The sequence below is a fragment of the Anas platyrhynchos genome, chromosome Z (genome assembly GCF_047663525.1).
Source record: "Anas platyrhynchos isolate ZD024472 breed Pekin duck chromosome Z, IASCAAS_PekinDuck_T2T, whole genome shotgun sequence".
In the NCBI taxonomy this organism is placed as follows: Eukaryota; Metazoa; Chordata; class Aves; order Anseriformes; family Anatidae; genus Anas; species Anas platyrhynchos.
In genome coordinates this window covers 15,059,722-15,073,450 of record NC_092621.1, presented here as the reverse complement: position 1 = coordinate 15,073,450, position 13,729 = coordinate 15,059,722, and the positions used below count along the sequence as shown (strand labels likewise).

Genomic DNA, 13,729 nt, shown 5'->3' with positions numbered 1-13,729 from the left:
GACCTGAAGGAGCGGCGGAGACAAAGCGTCAGGGACTGACCACAGCCCCCGTTCCCCTGTGCCACTCATTGGGATGGGGTGGAAAAGGGTGGATGGGAGGGAAAGTGATTTTAGTTTGCTTTTATTTCTTACTGCTCTAGCTTGTTAGTAATAGGCAATCAACTATACTAATCTTCCTATGCTGTGTTTGTTCTGCCTGTGACGGTAATTGGTGAGTTTTCTACCTGTCCTTATCTCAACCCTTGAGCCATTTTCCATTATTTTCTCTCCCTTCTACACTTGAGGAAGGGGAATGAGACAACCATGCGGTGTTGGAGTTTAGCTGGCCATCAGTGGGAAACCACCACAAGTACCATGAAAGCTGAAGGGCTTAGAGCTTTTTCTGCCTTGTCTTTCAGTAATGTTAAAAAGCAGTTTCACTGTTGTGGTGCCATATACAGAAAGTTGAAGAACAAGTTTGAGAAGGACTGGAAACCACTTTTTTTGAAAAGCAACTCATAGAAGCTGTTGCACACCATTTACTGCCATAGTAATTTTAGTTTGCCAAAAGGAAGGCCACTGCCAGATTTTAATGTTCTTTTGTTGTTTTTATTGATTTGATTCTTTGATTATTTCATTTTGTCTGTACATGCATTAATTGAGAGAGAGCAGGACAGCAAAACATTTTTACAGCTGTTGGGCAGACCATATTGAAATGTTCTGAGAAGCATTAGAATAGACTTGGCTAGAAGCGATTTCAAGATGTAGTTCTTTTTGTATGTTTCTGATTTTCAGGGAAGGAAACTTCTTTAAGAGCTAATTTAGCTGTGGGGTTTTCCTACTTGTGATTTTATTTATTTTTTTAATCTATAACTTTAAATTATTTGGGTTCAGATCTGACACTTTATTGCTGGAGTAGTAAATGCTAAGTTGTTGAAATTCATAGCAGATCAAAGTGTTCAGACTTTTGTTCAGTCACTTTTACCTATGTGTAATACGGTGCTGAAAGAGTTGAATTTATTATTCTTTTATCTGTCTCTCTCTCTCTCTTTTTTTTTTTCTTATAAAATCGATACTTTCTGGAATGAATATCATGAGCATTCTCCACATTCAGTTTCAGAAGTTCAATGTAGATGTGTTGAATTTAATATTTAATGAAAAAATCCTTTTATCCTTGTCATATATGTTAAGAACAGATACGACATTCAAAAAGAACAGTCTAATGCAAGTCTGTGGTTGATCAGTAGATGCTGCAGATTGCCAGAAAGTTATTGTGCTGCGAAAGCCTCTGTTGACTCCTAAAGCAAAGTTCAAGGTGGTTTGTTTGGTTGGTTTTCTTGTAACAATTTTTAGAAAATCCACTATGCTGCGCCTTAAAACTGCATTTTGAAGTACATGTACATTTATTTTACCATATTCATGTTCTGTTAAGAGAACCTGAATAGGATTTTAAAATATTATAGTCCGAACTTTTCATTGTATGTATTAATATATACAATCAGTTAACGGTAGTTCTTATGCTCTGCTTTGTACTTAAGATACATTAATCAATGAACGATTTCTGTATTTACATTTTAAATCACCTTTTACATAATTGTATCACTGAAAAGATGCTGTGGAGAGTCTTAGGGATGATTCAAAGACTATATGTGCATGTATATTTCTATTTAAGTCTTAAAGTTAAAATTTGTTTCCTATGCTATTAATAACTTTTTGTCATTTCTGATGGAGATTCCTAGTATACAAAGTAATGAAGATTTGAAGTTCAAACTAATAATACAAAAACTTAGTTCACAGTGTGAGTAATACCTACTGGCATGAGACAGCATTTCATTAGGTGGCCAAAATACTGAGATTAGAAAAGCTGCATCCTTGTAACTCATACTGGGACGAGAATTTTGGAGTCGTCACTTGAATCTGTAGCTCAGATTTTATCTTCTCTTGCAGCGTCCTTCCCTGAAAATGCTTTAAAATAGTATTATTAAGTGAAGAAAATGATGATTTAAAGAGAAGTAAAGGATTGAGATACCAAGACTGTCTTGACTTCATAGCATACCGAATTTTCTTTTCAGGTGTGAGTATTTATTGCTGTTACAGCAATCTATAAAAGATAGTGAAGTAATGAATGCAGGCCATGAAGTAGTTCTTTATTACCATTTCACAAACAGGCTAAATTTCCTGGTGTTCATTTGCAAGTAGACTACTCTTGCACTTTTTCCCAAACTATGTTAAATTGCTTTATAAAAAACTTGCATTCATGAAGTCCACTGTGTGGAAATTCAGTCCTTTGAGTTAGATGTTCTTTGCCACTTGTGATTAAGCCAGAGAAAGTGACAGCTAAACTATTTCTAAGTCATGTTTTGTATTTCATTTAAAAAAAAAAATAACTGAAAAAAATAGGGACATTTGCCCTCCCCCCTTATGTGATACCTAGCAAATGGGTTGTGTAAGCCAGTATGCTAAGGAGCACTACTGCCCTCCTGGTTCTGATGATAAAGTTGTAGGTGCTGCCTCTGACTTAAATATGCATATATATATATATATATATGTATATATATATATATATATATTCTGAATTTTGAAAGCAGTATTACTTTAACATGGATTCTAATTGGCAACTTCAAATTTGGAGTTCTACATTTAAGATTCAAAGTGCTGAACTTCACTAAGCATCAAGAGCTGCAAATGAATGGACAAGCACAACTAATAGTTTTTAAGTAAACAACTTTTTAATAAAAAATATTTTCAGATATTAATTTTATTCCTACATGACCTTCAAATTAGACATTTGAATTTTATGCAAATGTTTTTTGGCTATTTGAAGCCCAGGCTGATAGAAAGTATACTGATACCTCGCAGTTCACCTTAATTTTCCTAAGTGGATTAGAAAAGTTTTAGCCACCTTTTTCCAGTTGCTTTGCTTTGTTCTGATAGTTTGCTGTTATTTTCTATTTATTTATTTATTTATTTCATGTTTATGTCTTCCAAAGAGTCTCATAGCTTTTGTAGAATCTTGAGATGAGGCCAGCTGAGAAACATGCTTTCTAGCTTGGACAGTTGCAATGTTTGGTCACCTCCTGTAAAGCATGTAGGATGGATTATGTGCTTTGTATTTGTCTTTGCCACCAGCAACTAGAAGACTATCCCTGCCCTGAAGTGGGCCATCTCTTGATTTCCCTGAGCTGGCTATGCAGGCATTCAGTTTCTCCTGTCATTCATACAATGAGTAAAGCAGTTTTTACATGTGTTTGTCTCTACAGGAATTAACATTTTACAGAAAAGTGATGGTAGATGCAAGGTGCTTCATTCATTCAAAATTAGATCTAATCTGGGATTTAAAGAAACTCCAGATTTAAGGAAGTAAATTGAGCCATGATAAAAGTAGAAATGATCTGCTGTTTGTGATGAATGACATCAGATTCCATCAGGGTTGAATATGTGCTAACCAAATGTTAGAGTTAGACATCTGCCAGGAAGTTTACGGGAAACGGAAGAACCAGATGAATTATATGAAGTTAGCCACTCAACCACCCGTTCAAGGCAACATTTAGACTTTCCATCACAAGAACAAAAATGGCTAAATGAACGCATAGTTTTCTGAGAGTCCTACATTTTTATTTGAATAATTTGTTTTAATTAGAGACAGCAAAGATATCTATGATGAATGTATTTCTACTCTGAGGTCGCTGGGGAGAGGAGGGTTACAAAAGCAAAAGGTAAACCAGTTTACAAGAGTTGTATAAGAGTTCTACTAGGAATTTTATGCCAATCAGTATTGCCTTGATCTGCTTCGCTGGTTATTCTCCCTGATCAATAAATACAGAGACAGAATGGAAACTCTGGTGAGATCAGGAGATCAGAGGTACTACTTCTTATAAGTTACAATATCAGATGTGCTAAAGACAATTCTGTACACGTTAGAGGGAAGGAAATCAGAATCAGAATTTTCTCATTAGAGTAAGATAAACAAAACAAAACTACATGTATTTATTACTTCTGAAGTGAAAGATTGATTTAATATGTCTATGTCAGTTTCGGACTCAAATAATATTTTTTGATTCTGTGAAGCATTTATTCCTGTTCCTTATTCATATACATGTTTAGTGTTCTCCTTCCCAGGCAGCATTCAGGAAGGATAGTAATTAAGTGTAAAAGAAGTTTTATTTTTCTTAAGAGTTATAACTTAAAATCACTTGATACTCAAATTCCTGTGGTTTCTGATGAATCTGTGGAAACTGTCTAAACCTCATCACATACTACCATCAGTTGTTTTCTTTCTTTCTTTCAGTATTTTCCTTGAAAAACACTCTGGCTACTTTCTTCCTTAAAACTGCAGAAGAGTTGGTCTTTAATATTTTGGGTTGGTTTTCTTTTTTTTGGATCTCTGCTATGGTCTTGGAGGTCAAATATATCACACTGATCCCTCATTGAGGAGGAGAAAAGCAGTGGTAGTATGTATTTTTCAAAAATCTTTCTGAACTACCACTGTCTATAATGAACTTTTGAAATAAGGATAACTAATAAATATGTGTACATAAAGTGGCATTTCAGGATCATGTTTTTTTTTGTCTTTTGTATTGAAATAGCTCAAGATTTCTTTTTCTTACCAGAGAGAACCACCAAAACAATCTGTTATAAAATAGCTGCTACTGCATTGTTTCACCCTGATTACCTTCCTGTATGTATATATCATGCTTAGCATGCTCTGGGCTGATTCTTATTTAGATGTATTCGAGCTTCAAAGGTATTTAGAGAGACTTGCATAAGCCGGGAATTATAAAGAATTCCTTCCTGGATGCTGCAAATAAATTTGTTTTGTATTTGGTTGTGGTTTTTGTTTTTTGTTTTTTTGTTTTTTTGTTTTTTAAGTTTTTCTCCTCTTCCTTCAGTACTTAAATTCCTCTTCATTCATTTTTGACAGTAAAGCCTAAATTTGTCTCCTGACCTTTAAGTTAAATTTTCTTTGAATGCGTAGGAGATAAGATCTCTTTCAGTCTCTTTTCATTTGTCATTTCTCTGATATGAATAAGAAAATATAATCTTTTGTTGAGATTAAAGATAACTTCTTTAGGTTTCAATTCTTCTTGATAATGTATGAACAATTTTAATAATAATAAAAAAAAAAGCCTGTTACTTATTTTTACCTTCTTATCAGTCCAATAGTTCTGAATCTATGAAAATAAGCAGTGAAATACAGGAATAATGTATTTAAAGCAAAGTAAATTTCATTTTAAAAAATGTTAAATGATATAATTCCAGTAGAGTTATTATGTTAGCAGCTACACTGTTCAGGAATGGAAAGATCTGGGATGTGGTCAGTAACCTTATTCCAGCAGATGTACCTAGTACAGGCTAAACAGGTTCTTTTGCCATTAACAAGCCCTTAACAAGTGAATAATTTGTTCAATGTCTGCTGGATTTAAAAATAAATAAATAAAATTACCCCCCCAAGCTCTTCTCCCGTTATTTTAATTGTTTGAAAACTATGTAATGTAATCTAAAAATTTATTTTCCAAAATTAACTTTTCCAGAGCTGAAAAAGCAATTTTATATCAATTCAATGGGAATGGTTATGTTCCATTTATTGTCAAGAACTTAGATACTGAATACAAATTGGGTGCTTTATAATTAAAAGGTGAAAATATAATTAAGTTCCAGTTTCTGTTGTCACTATTGTTATTCAGTTCAGTGTGATATAATTAAGTATTGAGAACTATGAAATCACTCGCTTCATCAAGAAAGCACAAATTGCAAAATCCAATCACTATTAGTGTGAGTTTATTGATGATTTCAAACTATCAAAATAAGTTTATATCAAAACAAACGGATTTTAAGGTTTTAGGAAGCCTGCTGAGGTGTGCTTACTGCAGGAAGGTGGGACTTCTGGCTTGCTTGGTGTTAAAGCAATCCCTCATACTTTTATTTCAGGTAATGAATTTTACAGTTGAAAAATAAGGCCAAAATTCAAATGAATAAATTTAAGATGGCAAGAAAATTGCTGTCATTTATCACTTTTTCTTGTTGATGCATACAGAATTATATAGACAAACTTGTGCAAATAATCATAGAATCACAGAATGGTTTGGGTTGGAAGGGACCTTAAAGACTGTCCGGTTCCAACCCCCTGCCATGGTCAGGGACACCTCCCACCAGACCAGGTTGCCTAAAGCCCCATCCAGCCTGGCCCTGAGCATTTCCGGGAATGGGACATCAACAGTTTCTCTGGGCAACCTGTGTCAGTACATCAGCTCTCACATAGTAAACTATTTCTTCCTAATACCTGATCTAAACCTGTTCTTTTTCAGTTTAAAGCCATTCCCCTATCACAGTCGTATCACTACACTCCCTAACAAAGAGTCCCTCCCCAGCTTTCCTGTAGGCCTCCTTTAGGTACCGGGGCAAACAACCAATCAAACAAGTATTTCCATCAATTTAAGGGAGTATTTCAGTAACCAGTAATATCTGGCAGATGCTGTTTTTTTTTTTCTTTGTTACATACTTTGCAAACACCATGAGGAAAAAAACCTGCAAGTTTTAGTACGTACGTACAGAGTCATTTTTACAGTACATATTTACAGGCAGTGTTGATTACAGGCATCTATTGCTGAAGTTGCTACTCTTTTATAAAAGCACTTCTAGAGTATTTTAGTGAGTATGCTTAAAGTGATTATTTTGGATAAAACTGCCCAGTTATACATGTATGAAAAAAAAAATAAATAAAGGCAAAGTACATTGTTTAAGAATGTTATGGTCTTTTCCTTTGAGAAATCTTCTCTCTCCTTAAAACTTAAGAATATTGTGTTCCTGGTAGTGCTAAAAGTTGAACAATTTCTAAATTTCTGAAGTATAATTCTATGTGTGCGATAGAGCTTTTTTGGAGGCCAGCAGCTCATTTCTTCAATATTTTTTTCATTCCTACATACAAGCACACAACTTTACAGATAGACAGTTTTTGTAAATAATCAAGTATGCTTCCTCTTTTCTTTCAAGGTGTTATGCCAGAACAGCTATGCATGAGTACCAAGAGCAGGTAATTTAATGCAGCCTATATACTTCTTTGCTGTCACTAGTACAGCGTGGAGGAAGAGGTTAACTACATGGAATGGAAAGTGGCTGTTGCAGGGAATGGAGGCAGCAGATACAGAGAAATGTGAGAAGAGAGATTAAGCCAGAGGAAACTAAAAGTGAAGGTAATTGAAGAGATACAGAACAGAGAAAACAAAGGTGAAAGGAGTATAATCTGGCAGGGACTCCTAAATTACAAGAATGTATAGCCGCATGATGGCAAATGTAAAAGATTCATGTCAGTATTGCTTCCATAATGTTCAGATATAAAATACTGGCAACGTCTTTCACTGTTTTTCTTCTGTGCTCACAGAGGACAAGTCTGCTAGAAACCAGAAAATAGTTCAGATACATAGAATATTCATTGGCACAGAATAGACGAATCAAAACCAACTGCCTCCTATTCCTGTATTGCAAGAAAAGGAATTACCCGGTGAAATCACAAGAATATTATCACAAATATTTTTCATGCTATTTAAATCTGAGAAATGCAATGATATGATATCATTTGGGTGTTGAGGAAATTATTAGATGAGTTTGTGGTCCATCAGAAGCTATGAAGCAAGGTGGTCTATGTGTAGCCTCTCACTGAAGAGGTTCCTAAACTGTAGGTGCTAGAAACTGGCAGGAGATAGCCAGGAGTATCATGCTATCTTTTAAGCTTCTGTTGTTTGCCAAGATGGAGGCTTACTGGACTAACTGAACCTTCAGTGTGACGCAGATCAGCCTCATTAGCCTAAAGGTTCTCTAATAAATCTGCACTTTACAGATTTTTACTGTTCCCGTGTCTTGATACGCTTATGAAGAAATTTATTCCAAGTCTGACATGAACACGACCTGGCTGGTTATGACCAAGACATACCTTTATCAGACTACTGAGTAGTTGTTCACTTTTAAAGTTGTTGTAAAAGTTTCTTCTTCAGGATGGAAATAGACTGATGGTTATTTCATTACAATGGAAACTTAACAGGAATTGAAATTTCATGGTGTGGCTGATCTCAAAACCAGAAAAGGACAGAACAGAATTCAGAACATCTATTTCATCTCCTTGCATTCAGGCAGAACTGAGTAAATAATAACCTACTTTGCTCTTCCCTCTAGCCCAGTAAGTCTGAATAGTTTGTTCTTAATTTCCAATGACAATTTTCAGAGTATATATTCCATCGTTTTACAATATCAAAGGTTTTTGTTATACTCAGTCTAAATAATTAAAATCAATTAAGACTGACTTTTTTTCTTGTTTGTATTAGCTGTGGGGAATGGTTTATCACAGTTCCTGACTGCCTTCAGTCTTCTCTGGAGTAGACAAACAGACACATCTTTTTCTTATAGCTCTTTCTTTACACTTTGTATGAGTTTATAAGTGTTACAATGAATTTTGGAGCTACATCCTGACTCTTCCAGCAGTGCACTGAAGAAGCATTCTAATAAGCTTGTCTCTAGCATCTAAGGGGGTAAATTTGTTTTATTTCTTCTGTTTGTTGTCATGTTTTTGCTAGTTATGTTCTGCTGGATGTTTTTATTATTTTAGTTTGATGAACTGAAAGGTACTGGGATAATGAAGACAGTGTTAGAGGAATTTAATAAAGCCATTTTAAAAATAAGTGCATAGATTTTGTTAATCACCTGCCCCCAGCCATCCACATTGTCTCCCCCTATCTTGTTGTTGATACTTTTTTTTTGGTCATAATAAGGAATTATGTTTACATGTGAGGCTGTGAGGCTTAGTATTATTAAAACTGAGTTATAAAACAGATATAGCTAAGAACATTTCACATATCATAAAACACCTAATTAGACAACAGGAACAGGTTAAAAAGTGAGTTCTCAGAGTAACCATTTTTTAAGTTTCAAGTTGTTTTGACATGAAAAAATGTGTCATTATAACTTCCTTTCCAATTTTTGTTCTAGAACTGGTGTTTGTTATCTTACTGGAAGTTCATAACCTTGAAGGTTCCTTTTCTCTCTTTAGAAGCCTTTAGAAATTCTGAGTTAAAACTTCAGAATATTAGTTGAATTTCCATAAGCAAAATTAAAACTTCTTTAAAAGAGAAAGTGGATGAAAATTGCAGAAGGAAGTGATATTTTGAAACAAGTGACCATTGATTCTATGAGTGCTGATACCAAAAAGAATGGCAGAAGGCTCTTGTGAATCATAGCAGAGAACAGCTTTTGTGTTCTGCTTGTACTTGCAGATAAACCAGTATTCAGAAATGTTTGAAATTATTCATTCTGCTCCCATTGTCAGCAATCAGCAAGATTTGCAAGGATATTTACACCAAGGAAGGAAACTGATATTGCAAAACTCTTGAACCAATGAAAGGATGTTTGAGTCATGAATCAGAACCTCCCCAGAAGAGAGAACTCAGCCCATATGGTCACTCTTCAGCTTCACCTGTAAAAGATGTGTGAGCAAAGATGTGTGAACTTTCTATCACTTTGAGGTTAAAATTGAAAATGAACATGTGATCAAGACAATATCAACAGTACCAAAGTATCTGATTTACTAATTCAAAAAAGTACAAAAGGTGGTCTGTCCTGATTAGTTCCCTATTTAAGCTTTGTCATACTTCTTTTTTGTGTGTCTCTTGGGCAGGATGTCATATGTGGATTTCAGATGTTTACACAGGTTCTTCTCTGTGACAAAATAAAGCCTTAGGCAAATAGAGGAAAGACAGAGCAGAAAGACAAATAAAATTGAGAGTAAAACGGGAAAAAAAGATATGTCGTATACAATTCATACACATCCTTTTAATTTTTAATATAAATTTTCTCCTAGGTGTCTGCTGGTGGTTGAGAATTAGACTATGGATGTGATACAGGAATGACTTACAAAATAATATGCAGTATGAGAGGGAACTGAATATGCCCAGCTGTAGAGATGTTTATTTTTTGATTATCATTCTAGAAAGATGCTTAGGTTATGTCTTGCATTGGTCACAGTAGTGCTTAGTAGAAAGTTATGTTGCTGTTTCCCATAGCCATCAGACTTCCCGTTTCAGTTTTGTTGGCCTATCTTCATCTGTGGTAGCAGCGCTGGCAACACTGATAGAGGTGGGCTGCCAGCAACCTCCAGTGTTTCAGCTGGAGCATCATCTAGTTTCTCTGTGAGCACAGTTGGGAAGGAGAGTTGGAGTAATCAGATCACATTTGTACTTTCTCAATGAGAGTTCTTACTCTTCCAAAGAAATGTGCTGATTAATTTTACTTGCAGAAGTGGATGATTTGTATTCTTGCAAATTTGTGTTCTTGTATTACAGGCAAAATTACAATCCCTTTTCAAAATTCCATTTTATTGTTATATGCATATTTCAAACATACTTAATTTTAATTATACTCGACGCTCATTTGACATAATGGTAGAACATGGAAATTACAGGACACCAGTAAGAATGGTAGAGGGCTGTCTGTGATCACAAAGGTGTTCCAGTCTGCAGGGATCCTTAGGCTCATTTAAAATCCTTAGGGCAAAATACATTTTGTCAGTGTTACACTCATTTAGGATAATGTACTGAGAAAATAAATAATTATGTTGATGGTTCTTGTGAGGAAAGGCTATCTTGCTGATGGCTGTTTCCAAAGAGATAAAATGCTAACCAATTAAGGGAATGGGGTGACTAATAACAAAATCTGGTATTGTTGGATAAATTATTTATTCTGTGTATTCTACAGGGGGAGGGATGCAGTGTGTCAAGTTTTCTGACAGCATAGTTCTGTTGCATTTGGTTGAACTGTGCCAGTAAAGATTTTGATTTTATAACCTCAGCTACTGAAGCAAATAAAAGTAGTTCTTTTTATGATGAAGTTCAAATCAGTAGCAATTAGTATTCCCCAGACCTAATTTTCAACCTGATAAATGAAGACAAACATAATTAGGCAAGGTGAATTTGGGAGTTCTGCTGATAGCAGATCATCTGCTTATATATAGCTTCATTTCAAAGTCAATCTCCTGATTTTCCTCCCTTTGAGCATGTTATGGTAGTAGTCCCAGCTCTTAGAGAACATCTTCAGGTGTAGGATTTTTCATCTTGCCCTGTGTTTGACTTGGTGTCCTTATTAACTTTAAAATAAATGTATAAAGTAATAACCTTCAATTTAGTGAGACAATTTAGAGAGGGCATGGATGCAATTGCACCATTTGTTTTCCTGAATACAGTGGACTGAGTTTTTAAAATACTGATTTCATCATCTCTCCTCCTTTTGTAAAAATTCAGGTAGCCTTGCACTTTCTGGATGTGTGATTCTGATACCTGTGAGCCCTGTGTTTTGTGTCACTGGCTGTTAAAACCTCTTCCTTGCAATCTTTGCCTTACAGCATTCACATCGTTCACATCTCGTCTCCTCCTGCTTTTACCCCATGGCTTGTGTGTTTTTGTGTGTGTTTTTTTTTTTTTTTTTGTTTTTTGTTTTTTAGGGATCATCTTTTTCAAATCCTGTGATCCTCAGTCTGTTAATTTTTCTTCTCCCTCTGCTGCTTTTATGGTGGATTTGTTTTTGTTTGTTTATAGCCACACTGCTTGGCACAGTAGGGAGGTAGTTGTCTATCAGATGCGCTATAGATTTTATTATTGATCACATTATGCAGTAACAGTAGGATGTTAAATTGAATTTTAAGTTCTTTAATGTTGCTTCTCTGGTGATGGCTGCCAAAAGATGTAACCCTACTGATATGTCACACCCGGGGTCTTGTTTTGGAATTCTTAGACTTCTTTCAGATATTCCTGAAAGCTTAATTAGCTTCTGATGGCAACAGAAGGCAGTTTGGAAGCTATTTAATTTCCTTTCAAGTAGATTATTTCAGATGCTATCTTAGATCCGTTGCTTCAACATCATAAATTTTCTCTGTGTTTTGGTGAAGGTAGAGTCCCATCGCAGTGTTTGTCTTGTGAGTTTTGTGACAGAATGAGATGTACTTTATGCACCTGAGATTTTCCAAAAAAGCACCAGGAATGGCTCAGACTGTGTGCTGCAGGTGTGAGGCTGTATCAGGGTCTCCAGTTAGGGCACCCTGAACTTGGACAAAGCTGGGAGGAAAACCCCAGTCTGTGGTTCTCCACTTAGGTCACATTTTAAATGTACCATGTGTGCATTGATATTATTCCATGCTGAATCTCTGTTTCACAAGTTGTAGAAACTTATAGTTCTTTAAATCTTTATTGCAATTAATTATTATAGTTCAAATGTTTCTAATTTTATTTTTGGGTACACTGCAGAGAAACCTCAAGTCAGCTCCTGTGTTTGTATCCTTTAAATCTAGGCTTCTTCTTGGTATTCTGACTTATTTGTTTCCTTACTGTTTCCTCCTGTTTGGATGTAAACTAGGTGTAGATACAAACAATTCTGATGTATCTTGACATGGTATAATTCTGTATGATGGTTGTACAACTAGGGTGGTTAAAAAATCAACTACTTCAAATACGTATATAGAAATATCCTTTGAAAGAAGTGTGCTTTTTGCTGCATATGAAAGAAAAGGAAAGATAAGCAGTAAAAAATAGCCTATTTTAAATGGAATATCTGTTTTGTCCCATTTCTTGGTTTTCTTCAGTGATTTGATCTGCTGTATATTTAACTGTAATTTAACTGCTAATGAACTCTCTCATTTAATATTGTTTGTAAATATTTTCTTTTTCTCTTTGTAGGTAGAAGAAATTGTTGATATAGGAGCATTTGCCCCAGAAGACATACATGTTCCCAAAATCTATGTTGATCGCCTGATACAAGGAGAGAAGTTTGAGAAGAGAATTGAAGTAAGTAGCTCAGATTCTTGGCCATGATATATCTTATCTTGGGTTGCATTTTAGAATTTACAGCACTCTTACTGTAGCCACTAAGTGGCAGGAGTGACAACCTGTCAAACCTATGTACTGGAGCTTAGGTAGGTGCTTAGTAGGTAGATGAGAGTCTGAGAATTGATTTTTTTGTCTCATGCATCAGCCTCTTAGGTTCAATCCCTAAATAAGCTAGAACAAGTGCCTGTGGTACTTGATGACTTTATTGCAGTTGAAAAATTGGTGATGGAAAAACTTTCTTCATTCTCCTTCCTTCCCCTGTTTCTCCGTCTGTCAAGTCTTGGTGTTCCCCCTTTGTCTACAATAAGGTGCTTTTTTTTTTTTTTTTTTTTCCTATTGGGAAGCTTTTGATATGATAGGGCCAGTCTCAGCCCCTTCATGCCTCACAGTGAATTACATCCCATTGCAGAGGTCACAGAACTTTCCTTTTCACTAAATGGGAACTTTTCTAGACATTGGCATTTCTGAATAAAATATATCAATAGTTATTACAAATTGCAGGAATATTATTCAAACACTGAAAACTTCCAAGAAAATGACCATTATGTAATTGTTCTTTGTTTCCTTGGCTTTGCCTCACTCAGGCTATGTCTCTCCATTCATCTTGGTGATGTGACAATGCTCTTAAAGTCCAATTAAAAATTATGTGTTTCTCCAGTGTATCCATAGCCTGGAGATGGGAATGATTCAAAATCTTATTAGAAGAGCTGGTGGAGGGTGAACTACATGACACAACAACAACAAAGAAATATTTGACCAAAAAAAAAAAAAAAAGTGCAAAAAGGAATTGTAATAACTAAACTTTTATTATTAAACTGAAGTCAAAAAGTCCTATGAAGTCATAAAAGGCCTTTTCTCTAAGTAAGCTTGTTTAGGTTAACATTAAAACATGC

The 13,729-nt window shown here is 35.1% G+C and overlaps 1 protein-coding gene across 1 annotated transcript in view; it reads left to right on the top strand.

The window, feature by feature from the left end:
* The window catches only part of OXCT1 (3-oxoacid CoA-transferase 1), an 87,467-nt gene that overhangs the window by 33,587 nt on the left and 40,151 nt on the right, over positions 1–13,729 (top strand). The window contains exon 8 of the mRNA XM_072030862.1: positions 12,691–12,794. Within this exon, the coding sequence (XP_071886963.1) occupies positions 12,691–12,794 (104 nt within the window). The remainder of the gene's footprint in view (positions 1–12,690; positions 12,795–13,729) is intronic.